Genomic DNA, 27082 nt, shown 5'->3' on the forward strand with positions numbered 1-27082 from the left:
AATATTAATGATAAAATAATGGTCAGTGCAAAGTAGCCTGCAAATTCTTTGGTGGGGGGCGGTGAGGGACCTGGATAAAGGCTAGGGGGGCGCTGGCCCAAAAAAGGTCGAGAAACACTGTTCTAACTGGACAACTTTTTGGAGGGACATAGCCAAAGTTTTGACTTGAATATTATGGAGAATCTGTAGGGGGAGCTATACATTACGGTATTGGCAAGGAGATCTTTTGACAACAAAGACACAGAACCTATTTCTAAACAGAAATCCTCAAAATACCAGTGGGAACATGCAAAAATGTGATTAGCAGTGTAAGAGGGACTGGTTCCTGTAACGTCAGACTTCTCCACTGATTATAAATAATTTGACATGACATGCGTAAAACACATTTTTTTTTCTCAATTTATATTCATATTTTTACTATTCAAGCAAGTCTTAATGTCCAACCATAAGACACAACTTCTGGGTTCAATTAAATAAATTTTAAATTAAAATCTGTCAGGGGTAGGGACACTTTTAGCATTAACTGCAAATCCCTCCACATATGTAAAACACACACATGAAAAGATGCTTCACTGCAATTATTTAACCATCAACATTCTTGCAGCAAAATATTCAGTGCATCGATAGGCTGAAAGGGTAGAAATATGAAGATGTCGCTCACCTTAACAACTGTTACCAGACCCTCATTAGTAGTTGGATCGGTGGGCACAGAGAACCTGCCGGTGGGGTCGCCCCCGGTGATTTTATACACCGCATTCCAGGCAGGTGTGTTGGGCTGGTCCTTGTCAGTCACCGTCAGATTGGCCACTATAACATTCACGGCATTCTCAGGCACCTCCCCAAAAAACTGCATGAATAAACCATAAATGTAAGGAAGAGAGAGCTGTTAGCGATACTATGCTGTGCCCTGGCTCACGAAGCACAGCAGGACCAATCAAGGGTAAACAGACATCTAAGGTAACTTATCATCCGGTCACGGTGTTCTCATTCCCTGTGCTTCCCTGATAGCATAACAGCAGCATTACAAATTTCTGTGATTTGCGAGCCCAGTAAGTGCCTCTTTCACTGAGGCAGACATCCCCGCAGTTGTACGTGTCAACATTTGGAGTAGGATATAACGCTTTACACATGGCTGGCGACTTGCGTATGTGTATGGTTGCAGAAGTGCAAGGCAAGCAAAACCAGGTAAGTGAGCAGAACTGACGGCTGAGTGCATTCACCCAACGCTCGGATGAAACGGGGGACCTTAAGTCTATTCTAGTGGAATCTCAGATAAGAGCTTGTTTCTTACCGTCTCAGCAGTAAACTCTGGCGGATTGTCATTGACGTCAGTGACTCTGATGACAGCAGTGGCTGTGTTGGACAGGCCATACATGGGGTTACCCTCCATGTCAGTTGCCTGGATGATCAAAGTATACTGAGGCACTTTCTAGAAAAGAAGAAAAGGGAGAAATAAGGAAATAATTGGGCAGTTGGCACAAAACGATTTTAAATTAAACTGTATTTATAACTTTACAAAGATATAATTTCCATATTACTTCTCTATATTTTATTCTACTTCACAACTATCCCTAATAAGATAGTACTAGCAATGTACATTTGCACCGTGTTAAATTATTTCTACAAAGATGAAGCAAATGTGACTAGTCCAACATCTTAATTATGATGATAAATGACAAGTTTTTCGCACGAATTTGACTTCATCCTCTGGGGCTAATGAGCGTTTTTGTGTGCGTGCGCGTGAGACGCACAATGAACAGTACCGTAAAGGGGACAAATGACTCTCTTCACATTAAAAACCACTCAGGTGATGGACCAGTTGCTAGGTAATGAGAGCCAGGCAAATTACTTTCATGGTGGCGACTTGCGGACATAAAACGGTGGCCCCGGGGTGGGAGTGATTGAGCAGCCACCTCAGCCAGATTGCCCTCATAAGGCTGCGGCTACAAAGCTCCAGCTGTATACATCATTTTATTTATTTTCCTCAAACAGGCGTGCAATTCCAATTTATAGAGAGAGCAGTAACCTTTGCAACAGGGGTAATGGAGAGAATAAAATGCAAAAAAAAAAAAAATTTGGGGGAGAGAAAAAATAGATACAAGTAAAACAAGATAGGTGGATAGAAAAACTGTTAGTTGCTTAGTGATGCACAGTGCCTCCTTGTAAGAGTAATAAGTGTGAAACAGCCAAGCCAACTTTTACTTCTCATTTTGATGGTAATAAGCAAAATTTGCTGTGGCTCATTAGTTCCTAGGCAGTTTCAATATTAACAGCTAAACTCTAACTGCCTGTTTAAAAACACAGCCCATTCATGCAGACATATGCACACGTTTCAGTGATAAAGAGCGAGAGGCAATTGGAGAAAATACTATCCATGATCACTGTGGGCAATATAAAAGATATGGATTTTATCACTAAATGATTTAGCAACAAAAAAAGTGTTAAATACCTCTCTGTCCAGGCCTGCGGCCACTGTAATGATGCCTCCAGTTTTGTTGTTGATGGTGAACATATTTGAAGATGGACTCTCTGGATTCTGAGACAAGATCTTGTATCGAAGCATGCCATTCGCCGTTTTGGGGTCGTCTTTGTCGATAGATGTCACAGTCATAACAAATGTTCCTTTGAGACAGAAAAAAATAAAATAAATAAATAAATAAAAAAAATTATATATATATATATATATATATTCCATGTCAACTTCTAATGTATTAATTGCTAGTGAAAGCCCAGTGTTCATCTTTCAAACTTTAAAGTACCAAATGAATAATAGCTGTTCTGATAATACTACAGCAACATTAGAGCTGGAGGCACATGCACGGAGAAAAAAAAAAGAAAAAAAAAAGATGTGCAAAAGCCTTACCTGGTTTGGAGCCCTCTGGAACAGTTCCGTTCCAGATTTGGTGAGTGAACTCTGGTCGGTTGTCATTCATGTCAATTACGTTGATCACAATATCTATGGGGTTTTCCACCTGGTTGCCATTCAGGTCTACCGCATGAGCTCTCAGCTGAAGGAGAATAAAAAATAAAAAAAACATATGGATTGTAGAACGCTTTAAACAAGCATTTTCCAGGTGTAAATCTACTGATTGGGGAAAAAAAACTGCATTATATGTTGCTAAACAAAAACAATACAAGCATTTGAATCTTAACCCGCAAATCTGGATGTGTTGTAATCTCTTATTTTGTTGTCACCTACAGTGTTTGTCAAAGTAAACCTTTTTAAAACCTATACAATTTTACTGTGCACAGCTTGCAAAGTTGTAATTCAGGACATGCAGATTATTTTAATATTGTTGATAAAACAGGTTTTCCCAAACAATTCCTTTGAGAACAATTTACAGTAAAAGAGACTGAATTAGGTGTTGCAGCTCCCATTCCGTCATGTGACCCATTTTGTGTGCAGCATTCATATATCCTGGTTTCCACTGGGAGAGCCGTGGAAACACCAACATTTTACAGCAATCAACAGCATTGTGTCTTACTTAAGCTCAAGAGATTTTAAACCTTTTTTTAGATCTACATGAATTACAAAATATAATCTAAATACAACTGCTTGAGCTGTGTAAGCCACTTTGATTTTTACCTTGCCACATGTCATTTTAAGTTGCCATTTTTAGATTTTGGCAATTAAATACAAAGTTATCACACCTACATTTATCTATCTTTAATGTCTTGAAGGTCATCTGTAACAGGTTTTGGCCGACCATGAAAATTCCTAGTATAAAGCCAAACCTCACTAAATAATACACTTTCTCATAAGCTAGTAGTGAATAATGTAATGAAAAACATGAAAATTCAATACACCAGTTTACTGCAAGATGGATGAACATGCCGGCAACTATAGATTCAGTTAAATCAAAACCAAGAATCATGTCCACCACTTTGTGCTGAAGGGCAATTTTTGAACATTCTGACAACATGGAAAAAAAAATCCCAATAAAAAAAGCAGTTTGAGAATTACAGGTCATGTTCAAGTATCTGACTAACGTTTTTTTTTCTCTTCAAAATCCTTCAAATTCTCAGACGGATAAGAAAGATTTTCCTGAGAGAATCTGGTTTTTATTGAGTCTGAGGAGATTGTTTAGGCTACACATGACCCTTGAGCACATGCCAACTGGTTGGAATGTACAGCATGCTAAGGAGAGAGAGCAAGACAAAGAAAGAGCTCACATTTCTCTTGATAAAGCAGTTTGCAAAAAAACATTGGTAAATCATATTGAACTTCTCCAAGTTTTTTTCGTTTTTATTTTTAATAATGCCTTGTCTGACTTACATGAAAGCTAGGGATGTGTTCTCGATCAAGTGGCTTGTTGACAGATAGCGCTCCAGAAATGGGATCGATGGTAAAGATTCCAGTTGGGGGCTGGTCAGCACCTGGACCCGTCACACTGTATCTTAGGGGCCGGTTTTTATCATGATCTGAGCGAATCTGTTGGCACAAGGACACAGTTTGAGATTCATTACTTGAGAACCATTCAACATACATTCAAACTCTTCAACATATTGTTCTGACATTTTAAATTTCTAAATTCCAAACTATTCCAAACTCAGTATCTTTAATAAGGTTCTTGACTTTTCAGAGCAGCTTAACTTTCAGCTGACATGTTTAACATATTGTCCTTAAAAGCAAACAAAAAAATGTTATTAAAAGTAACTGGCGTTATATAACAGAGTATCCCACACCAAATACTTTTAAAGCATAGTTTAGACAACCTGAAACCGGTTCGGTACCGGTCTGCCCCAGTAAGATTCATTTTCCATTAGCAAATCCTGCCCGGCTGTTCTTGGATTTTCAGCATCGAAACAATATGATTGACAGCTGACCACATTTATTGATTGGCTCATGATTTACGTCACTGAAAACTGCAAACAGCATTTAAGAGTTTAGCTGTGAACTGGGCCATGCCGTCTGCCAACAGAGAGCTGCTCAGTACGGAGGAGTAATTATGAGCTTAATAAGGAGCAGCAGCAGGAACACATGCGCTAAGTTTTGCAGCAGAATGACCATGATGTAGCAGCGCTGCTAATAGCACTTTGCTTTGAAGAACGGATAGTGATGAAGGAGAAACAAACGGTGCAGCAGTGGGCAGCTTTCCCGCCAACAACGTGAAACACCGGAACTACATAATATTAGCTTGTGATGTTAATTTTATTTTTCATTTGGATAAAAAAAAAATTTAATAAAATAAAAAAATAAATCACAGTTCAGGCATGGCTACTGGTTTACATCTTTGACTGCATTGTGTAGATCCAAAATGTTGCACATTAAAAAAAAAAAAAAAACATCAAATAAGTACAAGAATGTGATTGTATTTATATGTGTAGCAAAATAATCTGCTGATCTGAGTCTTTATCATTATGTTTGAGCCAGCGATACATTTCTCCAATACAAAATGAAGTATCTGGTTTTATTCAAGTTCAACAGAACCACAACCTCGAGGTTCTCAATTGCTGACGCTGCTACTGCTCATGTCCCGCCCACAATAATGAGGAACAGACATTATAATGGAAAAGCTCGCTACCTGGGGTGAAACTAAAAAGCACACCAACCGGTTAGTGCACGACGTGCCAGTGGAAAAGCGCCTTTTGCCAACAGCCTTTAGGGTAACAACTGTTTTAGCGATTTGTTTGTTTGAACCAGACCCAGTTTAAAATCCCAGGTTCGTCCTTATTCACCCCAAGCTGAATAGCATAAAGCACAATAAAAACCTTGAGAAACAGTCTTCATCAGTTTTGTGTGTGTGTGTGTGTGTGTGACTGAATTTTGCCAGGGTCAAATAGTTGTGATGTATCAAATCAAGATGAACCATGGTATTTCAATATAAATCAAAATCAGCTGAATTTGTTGAGCATCAACAAATTGTATCAAGTTTTAAAATAGGAAAGAAAAAAAAAACTGAAGCTGAGATATGTTTCTACTCTTTTTTTTTCTCCCCCCATACTTTCTCAGACCTGGAAACTGATAATTACAGAAGTATCTGGGATGCATTAGAACCCTTGTTAACATTGCATTAAATCCCAAATAAAATCCCTTTTAGAGAAATAGTTTCCATACTAGGTCAGTCTAAAGCTAATTGCTGTTTGAGAACAAACATGCATGAACTGGAGAGTTCCTCCAATAACGGACTGCTGAATCCTAAGTGCACGAGAGAGTGTTACTGGAGATCCTTGTTCCCAGCAGCTGTTGGACTAACAAAAATAGTTCACCACTCCCCAAAAAAAACAAAAAACTGAAGTGTTTGCATCCCTGCTGGTATTTGCAATTTTTTTTGTCAAATGCTGTAAATAGTCTTTTTTATGCACAAATACACATTTAAAAATATAAGTGTAATTTCTTTTTTTTTTACAATTATTCTACACAGCTGTCACTTTGCTGTTCTTTCATCAGACTGTTCCCACTTTGGGACAAAGGAAATTCATATTTTTATTTCTCTGAAATGAGTTCCTACATAGTATTGAAGTTCTGTCATGATTGGACTTTCTACCCTGTTTTCCATGTAAGCTGAGACCTTGTGTGCCCACCCTCTTGAGCCAAGCTGAGCAAACCCTTTCCTCTTCCTGTTATCAGCAACTCCAGCCCAGAAACCTCCTTCACATACAGCCGGATTAAAAATAAAAACTTACATATGGCAATCTCAGGATTTTTGCACTGTGTACAAAGTACACTGCTAGAAAAAGGACTCTGCTCCTAAGCTGTCAGAGTTGTTTGTGCAACAGCTAACACGGAGGACTGAATGGTTGATAAGAAATTGGCCTGAACCTGTCCTTGAGATGTGGAAAAGAGAACTTCAAGATCACAACAGTCAGCCAACAACAATTATCATTTTGAGCTCTTCAGATTATAAATGCTTCTAAATAATGCAATACTTCACCAGTGCAGACTGCTCTGTGCACCAAAAGATGATACAAACAAAAAGATGACAAACTTCAGAAATGTCCTGTAAGAAAGAGTCTATGCAACCTGCAAAGTTGACGTATCAAAAAATTACAGCTGAGAGACTGGTGTCTGTGTGCATGCATCTGGTTGAGTCAAATACATTACCATGACAAGGTCCTGCGGGAATGGGCCTCTGGAGTTCTCAGGAACATTGATTGGAGGGATGACCCAGTCTCTCTTTATGCGTTTCAGAGTGCTGTCCGCATTTTGTGGTGGAAAAACTATTTCCTCGAAATTTTTGGACATGACTGGAGGGACGGCGAGTTCCTGGACCTGTCAAAAGGAAATGATTTAGTGATCATACATATGCAGTGGAGTGTGAGTACAGACATTTTAAACAGCCAGGAGGAAAAGCTATGAGGCTGGCAGTGCCGATCTGTGGGTTGTGGCAACAGACAAAAATAGTTCAACAACATTTTCACAGCTGACCAAGGAATTCCTAAAGACTTTGGTAATCCAGTGACTAATGCCACTTCTAATACCAATATGACATTTGTGGTCTGATAAAACATTATAAGATATACACATTCATGTTCCAATCACAACAAACAGTAATTTTTATGCTTTAGATCTGAGAAAAAGTTGGCAAAAGAAAATTAATGCAACAAGGAATCAGTTGAAAAACGGAATAGGTTTTCAGGTTTTCAGCTTAACTTTCCACATACAAACTCAAACATCCTGTATTCTTTTTGAAGAGCAGTGAACACACCTTTCAGTGTTATTGGAGAAAGTCAACCACTTTCACAATCAGTGAGGCATTTAAATAAAGTTAGAAGCAGAACAAAAAGTAAGAAGCTGATTAAGGACATTACTTTGTAGAGGACATGCCGTCTGCTCATCTGGATTGCCACTTCTGAACAGGGAGACAGACAGCAGATACTAGAAAGAACCATCTGTATTGCCTTTTTGGGGTGTAGAACATGTAGCTGCACATCTTTTGAAAGCTTAGAAGTGATTTAAGGGAGCCGTTGTTCTCAAACTAGAATTGCAATGCAATTTAAGTTCCACGTACCACCAGACTAAAAGACATTTTAAAACTGTAGCACAACAACACCATAACCTTTTCACGGTGAGGTGATGGTTGTAAAAAAAAAAAAAAAAAGAAAAAACAAGAAAAAAAAAAGGATACAAAATGTTCTTGTTCACAAGCCCTGAATGAGTGGTTGGAAGACTATGAATCTCATTTTATTTGAAAGCTGAGTTTTTACTTAAATAATGATGGTAAAATTTATAGAAATGTCCCCTGAAGTTGGAATCACCAACCATTACCTTAAAACCACAGTAAATCCAGAACATTAGCAGTCTTGATGATTGTGATCTTTTTAAATCTTTCACATGCACAATCATTTTGAATGTTGTGTTTGAACTTAAAACGCACAAAAAATCATTAGCTTATATATTCTAATAGTAGTTGGCTTAACTATTATTGGCGAACTTGTAAGCAAATCACACTTCCTTTCAAACTTGGAAAAGGATTAAGTAGGCTACAAAGCCATTCTTTAATTTGACCTTAGAGGTAAATGGATCAAATAGCCACTATCTTGGCAGCTGGTTAACTCTAGTCCACGTTCGTTTTCATTGGGAATTTTCTGTCCTTCTCTGTTTTGAGAAGTTGCAGATAAAGCTAAACTCAGTGTGCCTTAAGTCCTGGCTCTAGATATTTACTAGCTCCAAATTCTTCCAAATAAGATTGCCTTGCGAAAACCTGCACCAAAATGTGTTTTGGGTACTCTTATATGTAGCCCAATGTACCATAATTGCAAATACACATATTTGCAGTTAGAAATATAAGATGCACAACAGTTTCAAATGCATCTCTCCATACTGCTTTCTTCCACACATGGTGTTTTGGCAGCCTCCTCTCTTGACCACAAAACCCTGATTAATATAGCTAATGATGCCATTGTAACATTTATCATCCAGTTTTTTTATTGTTGTTTTTTTTGGCGTTTTAGGTTGATAGCAAAACTTAAATGCTAACTCCATACAGGTAAAAAACAACAACAAAAAATTACAGAGCAAAATGTCAACATGCCACTTGAAGATTAAAACTACAAATTCAAATTTTTCTGAAAAAAACATCTTGACCTCAAAGATATTGATCCGTTCTGGAAAAGCTAATAACTAAAGTAAGCATCTTGGCAACAAACAGGCTTGTTTTAAGAGTTATTCGGTAGTTATTATTAATCCTCATTTAATCAAATAAGACCATCTGTTCTGGTTTTCTTTGAAGTCTTAAATTAAAAACGGCACACATGTGAGGGTATACATTGAAATTGCTTCTGTAGCCTGACACTGGATTGTTAAGATCTCTTCTTATGTGCTGATAAAACACACCCACACAGATATACCAGCTTCCATAATGGATCTGCCATCCTCCCTCAGCAGTAATGAAAAAGATTTGAAACAAAGGAGGGTGGTACTTGAAAGCCAGACACTATGCACGCACATAGCTCAAATTGCCTATGCTGCTCCAGGGACTAACACTGCCAGAACAACAACAAAAAAGTTTTAATACCCTTGAATTGAATAAGATGGGACAGAAAACAAAAACAAGAAAGTTAATGTATAAAGTCTGAAAAAGAGCAATCTATTAACATTAAAAAACAAAGTCAATACATAAAGTCTGAAAAACAACATCTTATCTATTAACATTGACAAACTGTCACTCCCTTTGAGCAACCTTCCTCTGCATCATCTTAATATCTGAACACTGACAGCTTGTTAGGTAGTCAAGTATTCCAAACTCCAACGAAGCGCCTTGTGCAAACACGGAAATTAATTACCACTTTTTCACCTTATAACATGAGTCACGTCCCACACTCCCCCTCCTCTAACATCTGGGGAGATGTCACAGAGCTTCCACTAATCATGTTTGAAATCCGATTATGCTGCTTTCACACGCTGAAAATGCAGAGAAGGCATGCGGACAGATAGCGAAGGAGCATGCCTCCGAAATATCTATTACCCTATTAAAATGGCTGCAAGTGAGACCAGTAATTATTTGGAACTTGCATCTGGAATGATGAATGGCGTGGAGGATGTGTTCGGCCCAACGCACAACAGATCCATCTCTGGCGCACTGGAGGTCTGCACCCATCCACACTTAGCCCGCATTCTCCATCTTCAGATTAAAAGTCTACTTCAGACTCCCAGAGAGTGTTGGGCTGAGTGATGGCCTGAATGTTTGTGAGTGTGTAGGAAGGATTATGTGTGTGTGCGTGTGTTTTTGCCCTTTAAGAAAAGGGAGGGGAAAAAAAATTGTCTTCCATTTCCTAACCCAGCCCGTTTTCTCAGTGTGGTAGAACTAAAGTTTAAATAGCGATGAGATAGAGGGCAAGGAGGTATGCACTCATATTAATGAGGATATTGTTTGGTTGCCATTGATTAAAATGTTTCCCAAGGCTGGCACATTAATTGCGTTATTAAAAAAAATGCAATTGCCGATATGATTAAAAGATGTGATGATTTATGACAATAATAGAGTTTGGAAGTGTGTGGGGTGATTATTGAGGAGAATAACTGCTTATGACCTCAAAAATGGAATGAATGGAATGAAAAATGGGAGAGAGGGAAAAGTTAGACCCCAATTTCATTATTAATCAGGGTATATTCAAAGATATAGACTACCACAAAGTCAGTTACCACATGCAACAACAGTGACATTTTAAATTGTAGGCAAAATTCAGAACTTGTCTCTGGCATAAAACAATTAATTAATGTAGAGACGGGACTAGATGAAAATAAAGAAATGGTCAAATGTCCCTTAATTGGTCCCAGTTGCAGTCTGGTGGATGAAATAATGAAACATCAGAATTTCCTTTTCATTTATGTATTAAAAACTACGAACTCTGAAAAATTCACCAGCTAAAAGCTCATACCCATACCACCATGCCTTTGTGAGTTAAATGAATTCAGATAGAACATTTGAAATTATCTTAGAGCTCCGTAATTTCAAGTTTCACTCAAAGCTACATACAACCTCTATTAAAAGAAGATGGAGCATATTTTCCATTTCGCAGTCATTAGGGGAAAAAAAAGTGTATATACAAATCAAATCTGTCTGAAATCGGCATCAGCAGTCGGACTTCAAAGAAAACCACAAATTTGCATCAGCCAGTGATGGCTTTACTGAGGCAGAAATTCACATTTCACTAACATGACACTTACCAATAGGAATGCATAAAGTAAATCCTTTTCATAACTAATGGGATAAAATCCCAACCTGAACCAGTTTCATTTTTCATCCAGCAGACTTGTGTCTACAACACTAAAACAAACTATCAGTGTTTTCTTTAATTTTTTAAATCAATGTAAATTTGACACCCATTTTTGGAGACGATTTTATTACAGTTCAAACATACACATTTTTATAAGCAGCTTAGCTTATAGAAATGTGTATAAGTTGTTCCTTTAAGCACAACTTTTGATGTGCTTTAAGGAAAAGCATATTGGAAGTTTTAAAAGCAAGCAAGATTGTTAAGACACCACATGGCCAATAATTTAGAACCTAATTAGAGGTGCACTGATTTATTGTCCAGATGATTTATTGGCGCAGATTTTCTTAATTTTGGGAGATCAGTGATCAACTGATACTTACATGTGAAGCAGATATTAACCGCGGATCTTATCTACTTCAATAAAGGTTTAAAAATCAACCACTGTCCTCTTCTGCTCTCCCCTTAGAGGTTTGACTGACAGACCTGCCCGCTAGGTCGTGTCTGCAGGTCTGTAATTAACAATAATAACTCCACTGTTACCAACTCAGCGACTTTCTTGCTATATTTAACAACCAAAAGAAATTGGCATCAGCCAAAATCTGAATTGGCAGGTCAGGCTTTTTAAAAGATTGGTAATCGGCAGTTGGCCAGAAAATTGTAATCGGTGCAGTCTGAAATCTTACAGCAATAATTACTTCCTTATGCAACTTAATGCTAACTCTTAGGAGTACGAATACAGTAACACACAAATGAAAACATTATGGCTGTACTTTTATGTCCATCATTGCTTCTATAAGCAGCAGAGATTGTTAAATAGGCATATTCAGATATCCACCATCTTTAAGAGAGGTTAAATGTCTGGAACGGAGCCGGCCTTCAGCTGCAGCTTTCCTTCCAAGCTTCAGCGCAGACAGACATGACATGTGCTGGGCTTTTATTTTTTTTTCCTTGTCAAATTCCACTCATCCTCTGCCAAATACAATGCTGACATGCGGAACACATGGTCACAGAAACTAACAGATGAGCAGCTTTCTCCAGCTCACACAGATGCTTCCCATATTGCGCTGCTTAAAAAGAGGCGTGCCCTCCTCTGGAATACAAAGCTGTGACCTCAGAGTTAAACTTTACTTAAAGCTTTTCTGCATCTGATCTTACCCTTCACTGACCATGCTGATATAACATTTGTGCTTCTGGTAAATTGACACATTCAATTCTAATTAAGCAAGCATCTATCCTGTCTCATGGAACACCTGCTGCAATTCAGGGAAGCAGTCATCTGTGAATGTACAGGAGGCGTAAAATGCATTATTTATTTGCTGTAAGAGCAGAAATGATCGTTTTGCATTTCCAGGTCTTTAATATCAGGCACAGAAAACAAGTGACAGAGCATTACAGAGAAGCTAAGATTATTCACCTGTGTGGGAGGCATCATTTTGACTTGTGTCACCCATTGTTGCTGAGTGGTGGTGTCTACAGCCTTGATCAGCAAGGGCGAAGCAGGGGCTGGAGTGCGCTGAAGAGTCCTTGCAGCGTAAACTACTCCGTTGTCCTCTATCCGAAAGTCAGATGGATTGCTGCATTCAAACCGCACCAGACCACCTCTGCCACAGCTGACAAACTTCACTGCAAGAGAAAGCAGCACAAGGATTTTGGTTTAAAATTAGACAAACAGAGGGAGAAGCTGGGAATATAGACAAAAGGACTGAAAGAGAGTCAGTGAGACAGAAAGCCCACAAAGGTTTTCTGATTCTTCTTCTTGCTTATACATTATTCACTTCAAGCTGTTGCCCAAAGGTACAGATCCAAACAGGTGAAGTGGAGGAAAAACAGAGGAGAACAAAGTTAAGGTAAAACAGGGAGTGTGCTGTTTAAGGTCTATTAAATGTATACAAACCCCCCCTCAAAACAGTACATTTAAAACATGATGTGGACAACGCTGAAAGCCTTGCAGTCTTAAGCTTTGTAAAAAAAAACAAAAAACAAATTTGAATATTTTAACATATGAAATGCTGAAAAGGTTTCAGGTTTTCTTTTTTTTTTTCTTTTTTGCTTCAGCAAAGGCCATCGGATGCTAGTTTTGTCCCCTGTGACATACAGGGACGACTACGATCCTCAACTCTTCGAGATACAAGATTGGAGTTTGATGTTTATTTCATAAAGAGCACACAAAAATCCAAAGCTTGGGGAGCACACATCCAATAATAGAAGACAGGTGGCTCATGGGGGGCTCGTGTCCCACAGGTGCCACGGCAACAGGGGTACAACGTTGTTTCATGTTACGACTGAGTGACAGTGCAACACACGCCATGTACATACACACACAGCATCCAACACACACAAACACCTCAGCAGCAAAGAGCTTCATTTACATGTACGGAAATGTTTTGTTGCGTTGCTTAGAAAGATTATAACATGACCATATATCATTTATATCAAGACTACACTGAAGCTGTCATGAATTATTAAACAGATGTGAAACTACTTAACAAAACAAAACCAAAAAAGAAAAACAGCGGTGAATGTGGGCGCATAATCTTCTTAGGGCCAATACCTTCGGGACCCAGTGATGTCTACAGAGAATCATCTGCGCTTTGAGAGCATAAAGTTTCTCTGAGCTCCAGGAAAAGATACAGCTGACCAGTTTGGAGTCAGAAGAAAACCACAAGTACACCACATCCTGGAAGTATTACATTTTTCAATGATGTGGGTAATCTTAAAGTATTTGCTGAATAACAACCTGCAGGTTACACAAAACTGCCATTCAGCCAAAACATTGCCTTACTGCACACAGAATAAATTTAATAAAGCTAAACTTTTGACAATGGAAATGCAGGGTGGCAGCATTTTTATTTTAGTCTATAATACCGGGCGTCTCCTTACTGCCTATTTCAGTTCAATTACCCTTGACCAATTAGCTTTTTTTTCCCTCTCCCCTTTGAACTCGGCAATGCTGACATCAGATAAATGACTCTCTCTTTCCGATGGTTTGGCTTTTAAACCAGGTGCCTGAAAGCTCAAAGCCCTCAGGCAATCACCAGCCATCTCAAGTCAGCAGCAGATACTCAGACGGAAGTAGAATACAGAGTAAGGGACTGTCAAAATAACTCACAATGCAGCAGAAGGCTGTCAGAAAATTTAGAAAACTTCACAATTCTCAAAGTGGGCAGAGTCTTAGACAATTTTGACTGAGTCTTTAAGAAAAGAGTTTACTGCAAAAAAAAAAAAAAAAAGTGAGGCTGGCAATTATACATTAACATCCCCCAAAAAATAATGAAACGCATTGAAATCAAATAGTTACAAATGGCAAAAAACATTGAACTGCCTCCTTGGATTTTAATTGATTCATTTTTAATACAAGAAAATACAGAACAGAATATAACTTGTTTGTTCTAGCCTACTTGCTTTGACTGGTAATTAATTTTTTATAAGAGGAGCAAAGGAAAAAAAATCACTTTGTGTGACAGAAGTTTTTTCTAAAACAAAACAAACAGAAAGAAATCTGCATAGATAGCATTCTGAAAATGGTATTCATCCATCTTCCAATGGAAATATAGATAATTAAACTCAAAGATTTCCAACACTCCATGTTCCTTCACCGCCACCTTCCACTGAGGAGTGTTGCAGTTACTGCAAACAGTACTATTTTAAGTACTGTGCATTAACTGATTGGAAAATAAAACTCTTTAGTTTTCCGGCTTACCAGACATGGGCCGAATTAGCTAATTTCACTCATCAGTCAATATCACAATGCATTTCTATAAGGAAGAACATAAATTTTAATTTTCTGTTGCCATGGTGATCAAAAGCTAAATATTTAAACAACAACATATGTCCATCGGTCTTAAATAGGTCAACCAAAAAAAATGGCCTCATTCTGTTCTTGTAGTTTTAACTAGATTTTGACAGTGTGTTCAGTTTACTTGCTTTTAAGAGGCTGTTCTATAGCCAACATTAACAGCAAAAGCTACAATGATAATGTATAGAAATGTCCCGCATGCAATTACTCATCCCTTGGGCTCTGGTGGCTTAAAAAGCCACACCAATGCCAAATGAATGATTCAGCTGCAGGTTATCCATCTCCAGATAAATAGGCTCACTAAGGTAAAATGTGAGAAGGGATCTTGGTTGCCACACCCTGTTACACATGTCACCATGGGCAGAACGATAAAGGGTCGATTTGGGCAGAAATGCCGATGCAGCACAGAGAAGAGCTGGGGGTTGGGTGTAGAAAAAAAAAAGGGGGGGAGCAAGAGGGGGAAACGAGCACGTCAGCAGAAAGGACTGTCCAACTAATGCCCTGAACCAGAGCCCAAAATTACCTCCAACTCAATGATCCCATTCACAGCTTGGACGCACCCCCCTCCAAAGCCCTCCCTTGCTGGACAACACAAAAACCCCCTGTAACCTCTCCATGGTCCAAGAGTGCCTCTCTATTGTCCGCACATCACGTGATAACTCTAACTCAGACAGACACAAATAGTTTGCAGAGAAAAGGAGAGGGCAAGACATTTAATTTGGGGCACAGAATGTGAACTCTTCGGCTCCACAGAGGCAAAGAAAATGTTCCAGAATCTCATCTTTAATTCCTGCCTGCCAACTGCACTCGCTGGAAGCCAGCATACTGAACTTCCACTAATGTGCTGTTAATGCGACAAGACTGAAACCTCTCATGTGAGATCATCCCAGTATGCCATCATTTCATCTGAGAAGTGAGGTCACTGACAGTTGAGAAATACCCAGCCTAGGTGTTTCATCAGCAGCTGCAGATATACGTGTACCAGTGCAAATACTCCAGTGTCAATCTCCTGACCTAACCCTAGCAAATCGCTCTACACTCCTGGACCGAATGCATAATTCACAAATGAATTTGACCAGGGTTAGTAGAGCCAGTCTGAACCTGGCAGTGATACAACGAAATATGAAGCAAAGGCTCACACTGAATGACATCCAAAGAAAGCACCACTGTTTATTCAATCCTGTTGAGCCCCAATGGAGCTTGCTCTGTGCTATCTCAATTCATACTGCTGTGATATGAAATTCTAAGCTGGTCCTGAACTGGGGAGAACACAGCAAATTAAGGTCAGCATTCTCTAGCTATGCACAGACTTTTAGTGCAAACCACAAAAAAATATCCCCAACAGCATATTCTGTAATCGGCCAATTATTGCTTGAACTGCTAAAAGCACAATGTGCTAATGGAACACAAAGCAAGATTGCTGCTTGCTATGCGTAATTGCTCATGCATATGTTCTTTTTTCAGCCTGGTGTTTTTTTTGTTTTTTTTTAAAGCTATCATTATGAAACCATATTTTACAGCTTTAGGGCTGGTAAATAAGACCATTGTGTAACATAATTTTTCCTATTCCTCTTAATTAGAGACGTTTTTCTAAAAGCGCTTCAAGTATGCTTTGTTTGTAAGATCATTCCATCAGAAAAATACTGGAGTGACTGAATATGCCTCTCTTATGAAGAATTCTGGCATTAAAAGCTATGATGAAGGTATGGTCGCGTTTTCAATAAATAACATTCTTCAGAGCCAGTAAACAGTTTGTAGTCCAAGCTTTACTACGAGAAAGATGATAGTTAATTTTGCCAGTCTAAACACTTGAAGGCAGGGCCCTTCAAGTGCATGCATTCATAGAATGATATTCAATATTCAGGGGAATTTGCATGAAAAAAAAATTTTTCTTTGTGCAATGCTGCTACCAATTAAGATAGCTGAAGCAGAATAGCAGTGCTTAAAAAAATATAACAAGCAGGAAGTTCATTTTCCTAGCTTGATTGTAGTGACCAATCTTCAAGCACGTCGTTTCCCTCCTAATGCTGAAAGATCTGGTGAATTCTGGAAAGGCTTTTAGAAACATATTGGTACTATACTGCTTTATCACAAAACACATATGATTATCCAAACCAGGGAGAATAAGGCCATGAATAAGAAATGTATGTTTTATACCAAGTACAGATTTTTATGCTTTAATAGTACAACAAACTGACTCTCAGGATAAACAAACATTCCTAATTTGCTTGACTGATACTTTTTTCAAATGACATCTAAAAAAGTACACAGTTGTTCTGAGTTAAAATCGTCTAATTTTACCAAATGCTTTTTCTCAAATCGTTCCTTACATTTGCTACACATCTTTACTAGGCCATCCTAAATGCTAGAAAAAGCTATCCTTTTAAATTTGACCACTATAATCTTCCCATACAAGTAGTTTCCAAGTACATTTCATTCCTGTTGTAAAACAGGGCTCGCTTAACAGAAACTGTGATTTTTTATTTTTTTAATAAGCAGCATTTGTCATTTGAAAATTAGCAGCCTCTTTTGGTTTATAGTGTATATAAACACTAGGAGAAACAATCATTTAAGGGCTTTGTTGAGTAAACAAAATGATTCTGTGTTTTCCATCACGCAGACAGTCGGGCATTGTGTGGATTAACATGCCACTGGAGCCAAGAACTGATAAGGCTAAGCTACATCCTTCTGCAGTTATCAGTGCATAGCTACCAGGAATTTGTTCTGCGGGTTATTGAGACCAGCGACTTGATGGAGAGGCTTTAGAGAAGCATAATGATCACAATGCCAAGATGTCAACCGCTTAACAACTATGATAGTCATTTTTACTTCTTTAAGTCATGAATGCACATGCGCGTACATATTTATACCGTTACCTAACTGCACTAACTAGGTAAAAATCTATTATACAGCATACGAGTTTAGAATAGCCTTCTAATACAGTACTACACAGCATAATCAAAATTCACATGGTTCTATTTTATTTCCACAATCCGTTATGCTTTTTAATATTTCAACCTTCTTTATTCATTCAACCAAAAATAGTTCTAGTTTTTAAATTTGAATTTGTCAACATAAAATGGATGGTATAAACAAGACTTATATGAGAGGTCAACGGCCAGAGATGATTTAGGATTAAAAACTAGAACTTGGTGTGCTGTGGTGGCACAGGGGTTAAGCACAACCCACATATGAAGGCCTTAGTCCTCGACACAGTTGTCGCAGGTTCGATTCCCGGCCCTGGCGACCTTTGCTGCATGTCTTCCCCCTTCTCTCATTACCCACTTTCCTGTCAACTAACTAGCTATCAAATAAAGGCCACTAGAGCCAAAAAATCTTAAAAAAAAACAACAAAAAGAAAACAAAACTAGAACTTATTAGGTATAATAAGTGCATACATTTTAAATTGTTTCTGTATTTCAAGAGTAGTATCTGTAGACCAGTGTTTAGTCACGTCCACGGTGGGATTCAGGAAGATGTTGGCTCCTGGTCTAGTGCCCGTTAAAGTCTCCTATACTTTGAGCCCTATGAAATCTTTTATTCCGCCCCACAATTCCCTTTCTCCATTTTTATTTTTCTGAATTTCACTTCCCCCCCCATTCTAACCACATTTATTGGCATGAATTAAAACAGTGTAACAAATCAATAGGCAGAGGTCTATGTTTTCCATTATTCAAGCTGCTATGAATCAGGAGAAACTTTAAATGGTTTTACAAGTTGTTCACGATCATTTGACTGTCACTGTTTTAAAGAACTGAAAAATCATGAGCAAATCTGAAGATCAACATTTTTAAACAGTTGAACTCAAGACACAAATATATGTCATACAAAAAAAATTGTGCAAAGTGTAAACCGTGCACTTCCATATTAATCGGGACATTGTTCATTTATATTTCTTACATCGGTCAAAGATATCTCCACTGAAGTAATCACTGTCAGTCTTTCGGTGTAAAGCTCATGTTCTTTTTTCTTTTGCCATGGCTTACCGTTTTTTCTCTCTGTGTGGAGAGGAGAGCCAAGTACACCCAAATGTCCGCTAATTAAGTAACGACTGGTAGATGCTGTAAAGCTTTACCTGTTCTGAAATATCAGCAAATTCTGTGAAATTCCACTTTTTATTGTGGACTCCATCGTGCATTTTGTTTAAATTGCACCATTTCATCTGCGTTGTCTGCATCACAGAAATCATAGTGTCCTATGAACAGTCTTTAGTATGTTAAATGGGTCATTCATGCAACTAGCATCACAGTTTCAGGATGTATGTCATCTGCTGGGTGGGATAAGACTAAGAACTAAAGCAAAAATTCTTGACCCGGATTTGAACCCGGGCTCGGATCAGCAGTGCAAAAGGGCCGTTAGTTTCTAACTAGTAAGTCACAACTCTAGGCCAATCAAACTAAAAATGTAGTCGCCAGCCAATATGTGGCTACATCTCTATTTTTCCAAGACACTTAAAACGTACGTTGAACAGACTTGACTGAGTAAAAACACGTTTAGTGTTCTGTTAGTTTAGTTCTGTTAGTTTCCCTTCACTCATCTAAATTACATTACTTCAATCAACATTTATCCAAGATGTATCTACAAATTTTCTTATTCAGACAAAAATACAAAAACAAGACACGAAATGTAATGTCAACTATTCCAGGTCAGCATTATGTGACGTTTAATCTCAGGAATAAATGAAAATTGACTCCACAGCAGCTTATATAGAATAAGTAAAACATTTTAAGGCCCGTAAAACCTCGAGGCTCTGGCCAAAGTCCAACAGAGGTGATAATGCTAATTTTAGAAAATGCTCCTGTGCTCTGTACATCCATCACTGCAGTGCCATGGGGTTGTCACTGTGCCATCTCAGGCATTTTCAGCAGGACAAAAAGTTAAACCTCATTCCTGAAGTCCTGAGGGGAGGAATATGTAACCATAAATCATTCACTTTCCTCCAACAAAAACTTAGGACTGTTTAAATAAGAGGAAAAGCCTTTACTTTCAAATTATTCAGAATCTTAAAATAATCTGCAAGAGCACAGACCGTTCCATTTTGATAGGGTGAAGTGTGGAAGACATTAAAATAAATGCTTTGCCTAAATTAGATGACAAAGTAGGTGTTACATTACTTGATCTTTTATTTGGAGGTTAATACTAAAAAGGCTAAAGACAAGTCTTCAAGGAAAGCAGCCAGCAGGTTTATTAGCTTGTCACCATGAGCCCCCATGCCTGTGGTTTCAAGCTGAGCTGATGTTTTCAGAGGAGGCTGATCATGAGGGCCAGGCTCTAAAAGTGCCTCAATGCAACCTGTAATGTCACATTATTGGGCTCTTTTGATCTCCAAAGCATAGACTCAAAGCTATTTAGTGCCTCCCCTTGATCATTTGTGTCAAAATACCATCACGAAAATCAAAGAGGCAGAAAAACATTCGCTGACCAGGGATGAGATAACCTCTACTGGCATTTTCACCGTGTCTTGCAAGACTTTTTAATGGCAGTAGAAGATGTTTTTCAAGTTATTATGGAGTGGAAATGTAGGGATGGGCTGCATGTTTGCGCTTAGAACTGTACCAATTATTGCTTCTCAGAAAGCAAAAACAATAAAAGTGCATGATGTTGCATTTACTGCTTGCAACGTGTGTATATACATACACACACACACATATATATATATATATATATACACACACACACACACACACACACACACACACACACACACACACACACACACACACACACACACACAAGAAAAGTAAGCGTGTGGTCATAATGTGGTGGGTTGCAAGACAGATGTGTGTGCAAAAGCATTATGGGGTTTAGCTGAAGCTTGGAACATATTGTATCAATCAAATCCTGACCACTAACATATTGGCTGTGCATGCAGCAAAGAATTAACAAATGGCCTCATTTTGGGATTAGGCAGCATGAACAGCTGATGATAAATTATTCTACAGGAGTGGCTTAAGAGAACGTGGAAAACCTCATACCACTATTATATGTGAAGAAGAATCTTACCAAGCTGTTATAACTGTGGCTGCAAAGACGCAAAATTTCCCAAACAAAAAGTAAAGCTATTAAAATGTTTGAGGGTGGGGAGTCAATTCCATGTCTTCAAAGTAAATCAGTCTGAACCATTTGTCCATAAGAAAGAGAGAAATGGCCTAAATAAGACTGACATTGAATAACGTCAGACTGTGTTGCATCTCTGTATATGCACATATTAAATAAAATACGCCGCACACGTTCCAAGACAATTAACAGACAGACAAGACCTTTACTGGGAGACAACAAGCCACACACTTAATTAAAACTTTGATTTGCACTGGACAAAGGTTTCCACAAATGAATGTTCAAGAAGACAAAGCTATTTCCCAGGAGATTGACCACAGAGCAACCCATTTGTACGTTATCAGTTTTGATAAGATTAGCACAGTTGTTTATTAGAATGTGATTAAATTCTGACAAATTGCCTAACCTCTTGTGTCAGCACTTGACAAGGAGTTCATTTAATGCTGAAAGGAAGCGGATTTAACCAATGCGAGTAATGACCACAGGGCATGATGGGTGCCGGTGGCCTCTCTTCGAATGAGACACACCCTTCCGTACCATGTCACTCTGTCCCCACACCTTTACGCATTCATTACAACAAGAGTAACCAGCCAGAATAAACATGATGGTGGATAGGCAAAAGTCAATGCGGTGTAACAGGACAAGAATAATATTCAGTTTTATATGCACCACTTCCCGCAGCCTCTGTAATGAGTTGTGTCTACACATTCACACGTGAGTGGAAGTTAAGATGGCCTGCATAAATAGGCACAAAAAAATAAATGAATCCAGCTAGACATACGAAAACTAGAACAACGAGGCATGAGAGGAAGTTGAATTTTGTTTATATATAGAGTACAGAAGACTTTCTATTCCAAAGTCTCTATTTTCATTTGACAATTTGCAATGTTAACTTTTGATGGAGAGATTCACGCTAGAATATCTCAAGACAACAGGACACACTGGGAAGCAGTTGTTATTCACTGTTACAGACCACTTTCTAATGTACCCACAATGGCTTAAGAGCGAGTCACACAAAACTAGCCCCTTATAGATGTCCTGAAACAAGAAAGTAGCCACACATGCAACAAAATGGGTGGTTGCTGTTAAGTTTGAATTTTAATACTGACACAGTCTCCATTTTAAGATTCTATACTGTTCCACATGCAGGTTACTGAAAAAGAAGGGATTTTCTTGTTTGCCTCATTAAAAGGAAAGCAGCCACGCTTTGCTTATTATTTTAGGCTTCACTCACAGGAAACAAAAAGGAAGGGGGGGGGGGGGAAATCATATACTCAGTAATAGCAGGATTTGGGTCACACACTCTTTGAAAAACATTTGCTGTATTTAGCCAAGTTTAAATAAATAAATAAATAAAAAAACAACATAGATGCATCAAAGTTTGCTGTCGAGTAAATCCCACAAGGAACATGTGGTCCTATTTACTGTAAAATTAAAGCATGGTGATTAAAATACAAATCCTTGGTGGGCTGCCAATCAATTTGTCTGTAATAATTTAGCAATTTCAGAAAAGCCTCCATATGCATCAAACACCTGTGCTGTTGACCATATTTGTATCATTCTTAATCTCCTGTTGGCATAAAAATCTGTCCAGGGGCAGCTTATGGCCCCCAGCCACAGCACTTAATAAATAAATAAAACTGTATCTAAATGTACATTTCATCACGTGAACATGTTCATAAAAATATTTTCTAGAAATCTTAAGTCTTAGATAGAAGCTCAAAGCTATTTTTTCTGACTAGATTTTAAAAGTGTTAAAAATCTAATTCAATACCTTTTCTGGCTTTTCAACACTGTATACAGACTTTATACAGAGATCTAGTTTGCTTGATTCTCTTTTGATTCACCCCCAATAAGAATGAGCAGGTTTTTATGTACATTTCTATATTGCCAAATGTCAGGCTGGTTGTGGGGGGTCATCATTGCCGTTGAATTGTTTGTCTCAATTTTCTTGAAGTTCTCTCTATGTTTCTTTAGTTCTTAAGACGAAGGTTGCTCCACAACATAACTGAGAAGTGGTGCCCATCCATGCAACCAATTAAAAGTGGTTGACTACCTCTTGCCTGACAAAACATGTATTTGCTTACCTTGTCTAGTATTGCATCGTTTTTGTTATTTTTGACAGTTAACCTCAAAAACCATAGGACTATTTTTCAGTTGTCATTTTGGGTCTTGAAAGCAAAAGAATGATCTACTTGGTAGACAACCTACCATTTTAGATATCTTGATTGTTCATCTTCACCTGCTTACATTTCATGTTTGTTTAATCATTTTGTACTCCAAATGTGTTAATTTGTAAAATAGTTGGCTATTTTACAGTAATTATGGAGATAAACTTTTGTATAACATTTCTTGATGGAGTTCTCTTCCACCCAATTTCCATAGATTTGTATTCTAATTTCTAAAACGATAAAATGGCATACATACACGCATATATATATATATGTATATGTATTAGAGCTGTGCCGATCGATCAGCCACCAATCATAATCGGCCGATTTCCGTGAAAAAGTATATGATCGGTGATCGCCGATCACGGTCTCTTGTTGCCGATCACACAAACCGATCCCCTGCATCTCATTTCGCAGCCTGCCTGTGCAGCTGGTCTCCTCTTTCCTTCACACTGCGCAAGCGCGCAGCAACAAATCCTAAGCGATGTGGAACTATAACACACTGAGTAAATGGGGAAGTTTGCGTGTTGTGGCGGAAAATTGAAGTACGTGGGCTGAAGCACGTCAAAATGCATCAACACGGCAAATCTAACATGGCATAAAAACAATGCCATACTTGAGGAGTTTGGCTATATCGAGGCTCACTGCAGTAAAAAAAAAGACATATGGAAGATCAGACAGCAGGTAAAGCAGCACACAGCTACAAACAGTCACCCGGACGGTCAGAAATCTAAACAAATAACCTGCAAAATGATTTATGTCTTCGAACCGCGATGTAAGATGCTGGTTCTGCTCTCGCTGTTGAACCGCTGCTACGCGCTACAGACGGAGCGCCGCTTCTGCTCTGCTTAAAGCTGCAGCATCTAACTTAAAAAAATACATTTTACATACGTTTTAAAACTTTCGCTGTCCTAACATGAAACAAATAATCTCTTTAAAAAAAAAAAAAAAAAAAAAAAAAAAAAAAAAAAAATCTCTTTTGCCTCCTCCCTTTTCTGCATAATTACTCCGCTCAGTTAGAAACAGCCAATCAGAACTAGCAGTAATCAGCTAGCCGCAGTGCTATCAGGAAGTTTTCATTCAGTAACTCAGGATTGTTTATTGTAATGGATCCTGTATTTGCCTTTGAATGTTAAGTTTTATACTTGAATTTTTTGGCAATGTTGAGAGGTTTTATTTTGACTCTTTGCATTATTTAGCCTCTTCAGAGCCTTCATATGTTTTCAGTCTGTTAAAGATAGTATTACCGATAGCAATACAATTTGTACAATGCCCGTTTTTTTCTTGGAAAAAGTTATTAAAAACACATTTTTGTCTAAATTAAGGTGAATTCATGGTTCCTTTTTCCACATAATGTAATCGGTAGTGCTTTTGATTAAAAAAAATATTATGTGATCGGTATCGGTGATCGGCCCTCATGGGTGATCAGAATCGGTATCGGGAGGAAAAAACCTGATCGGCACGTCTCTAATATATATATTATATACATATTTTATCTGTGTTAAAGTTCATTATTTTCCATAATGTAATGAGAACAATTTAACTCATATTTTAGATTCATTGCACACCAACTGAAATATTTCAGGTCTTTTGTCGTTTTAATACTGATGATTTTGGCATACAGCTCTTGAAAACCCAAAATCCCCATCTCAAAAAATTTGCATGTTTCATCCGACCAATAAAACAAATGTGTTTTAATATCAAAAAAGTCAACATTCAAATAATCATGTTCAGTTATGCACTCAATACTTGGTCAGGAATCCTTTTGCAGCCTTCAATGCGGCGTGGCATGGAAGCAATCAGCCTGTGGCACTGCTGAGGTGTTATGGAGGCCCAGGATGCTTCAATGGCCTTAAGCTCATCCAGAGTTTTGGGTCTTGCATCTCTCAACTTTCGCTTCACAATATCCCACAGATTCTCTATGGGGTTCAGGTCAGCAGAGTTGGCAGGCCAACTGAGCACAGCAACACCATGGTCAGTAAACCAGTGGTTTTGTCACTGTGAGCAGGTGCCAGGTAGTGTTGAAAAATGAAATCTTCATCTCCATAAAGCTTTTCAGCAGATGGAAGCATGAAGTGCTCCAAAATCTCCTGATAGCTGCTGCATTGACCGTGCCCTTGATAAAACACAGTGGACCAACACCAGCAGCTGACATGGTTACCCAGACCATCACTGACTGTGGGTACTTGACACTGGACTTCTGGCCTTTTGGCATTTCCTGCTCCCCAGTCTTCCTCCAGACTCTGGCACCTAGATTTCCGAATGACATGCAAAATTTGCTTTCATCCGAAAAAAGTAGTTTGTACCACTGAGCAACAGTCCAGTGCTGCTTCTCTGTAGCCCAGGTCAGACGCTTCTGCCGCTGTTTCTGGTTCAACAGTGTCTTGACCTGGGGAATGCAGCACCTGTAGCCCCTTTCCTGCACACGCCTGTGCACTGTGGCTCTGGATGTTTCTACTCCAGACTCAGTCCACTGCTACCGCAGGTCCCCCAAGGTCTGGAATCGGCTTTTCTCTACAATCTTCCTCAGGCTCCGGTCACCTCTTCTCGTTGTGCAGCGTTTTCTGCCACACTTTTTCCTTCCCACAGAGGTGCCTTGATACAGCACTCTGCGAACAGCCTATTCGTTCAGAAATTTTTTTCTGCGACTCACCCTCTTGTTTGAGGGCATCAATGATGGCCTCCTGGACAGCAGTCAGGTCAGCAGTCTTATCCATGATTGCGGTTTTCAGTAATGAACCAGGCTGGGAGTTTTTAAAAGCCTCAGGAATCTTTTGCAGGTGTTTAGAGTTACTTTGTTGATTCAAATGATGAGGTTAACTGCTCGTTCAGAGAACCTTTTCATGATATGCAAATTTTTTGAGACAGGGATTTGGGGTTTTCATGAGCTGTTTGCCAAAATCATCAGTATTAAAACAATAAAATACCTGAAATATATCAGTTGGTGTGCATTGAATCTAAAATATATGACAGTTACATTTTTATCATTACATTATGGAAAATAATGAACTTTATCACAATATGTTAATTTTTTGAGAAGGACCTGTATATACACAAACACATACACACATATACATACGTATATACATATAGATATATACATATATACACATATATAAAACTTTTTGAAGACATTCTGGTCTTTAATGAGCTGTTTGATGATGCCATTATCATTTTTAGTCCATCTTGAATGGCATTCAGAAAATGTATTACGACAAATTTAGAAGTTCACTCATTCAACAGCTGAGATCTGCTACATACAAAAACTTCCGCACTTTACCATATGCATCCCGGATGAATATGATTAACATGTCCTTAGGCAAAATAAATTGCAACCATATTCCAGTCAATGATGACTCAATACTAAAGTACATGCAAGCGACTGCTGATGAAAAAGACCTGATGTATGCTCTCTGCCTTAATAGGAAAGAGAAGTCTGCCTGTTTTGCATAGCTCTGTCAATCAAGCACAAATGCAAATTACGAGCTCAGGTAAAAACTGACACAGTTCACTGCATCCAATCACAAACGTAACCACACACACACACACAAACATTTTACCATCTTTAATTTCGACTTTTTCTTGAAAATAAATATGGATTTGAACATATATTTGTAATTCATTCATGCAGCCAGCTAACATACTGCGTTACTGCATTTAGTATGGATAGCCCATGAAATCCCTTCTCTGCCTTCTCCTTTCAAGAAGTCAGAGTATGGAAAGAAAACAAAGGGGAGGAATGTGAATCCTGCTTGGCCAGGAAACAAAAACGGCAGACAAAGGAAGATGAGGCTGGCAGTCTCTGGAGAAGACTAAAATGCAAGATCTATGCTGCTTTTGTGTCTCTCAAGCTAAAGAAAAATGTTTTGAGTTGCACACAACAAAGAAAACATACTGA

General features: G+C 38.4%; 1 protein-coding gene across 1 annotated transcript in view; it reads right to left on the bottom strand.

The window, feature by feature from the left end:
- The window catches only part of cdh2 (cadherin 2, type 1, N-cadherin (neuronal)), an 81518-nt gene that overhangs the window by 21988 nt on the left and 32448 nt on the right, over positions 1–27082 (bottom strand). Inside the window, exons 3-9 of the mRNA XM_081598047.1 lie at positions 12575–12783; positions 7046–7213; positions 4277–4432; positions 2864–3008; positions 2450–2622; positions 1292–1429; positions 662–847 (exon numbers count right to left, since the gene is read on the bottom strand). Coding sequence (XP_081454173.1) covers positions 662–847; positions 1292–1429; positions 2450–2622; positions 2864–3008; positions 4277–4432; positions 7046–7213; positions 12575–12783 — 1175 coding nt within the window. The remainder of the gene's footprint in view (positions 1–661; positions 848–1291; positions 1430–2449; positions 2623–2863; positions 3009–4276; positions 4433–7045; positions 7214–12574; positions 12784–27082) is intronic.

This window comes from Poecilia reticulata, chromosome 17 (genome assembly GCF_904066995.2).
Source record: "Poecilia reticulata chromosome 17, P_reticulata-male-v2, whole genome shotgun sequence".
In the NCBI taxonomy this organism is placed as follows: Eukaryota; Metazoa; Chordata; class Actinopteri; order Cyprinodontiformes; family Poeciliidae; genus Poecilia; species Poecilia reticulata.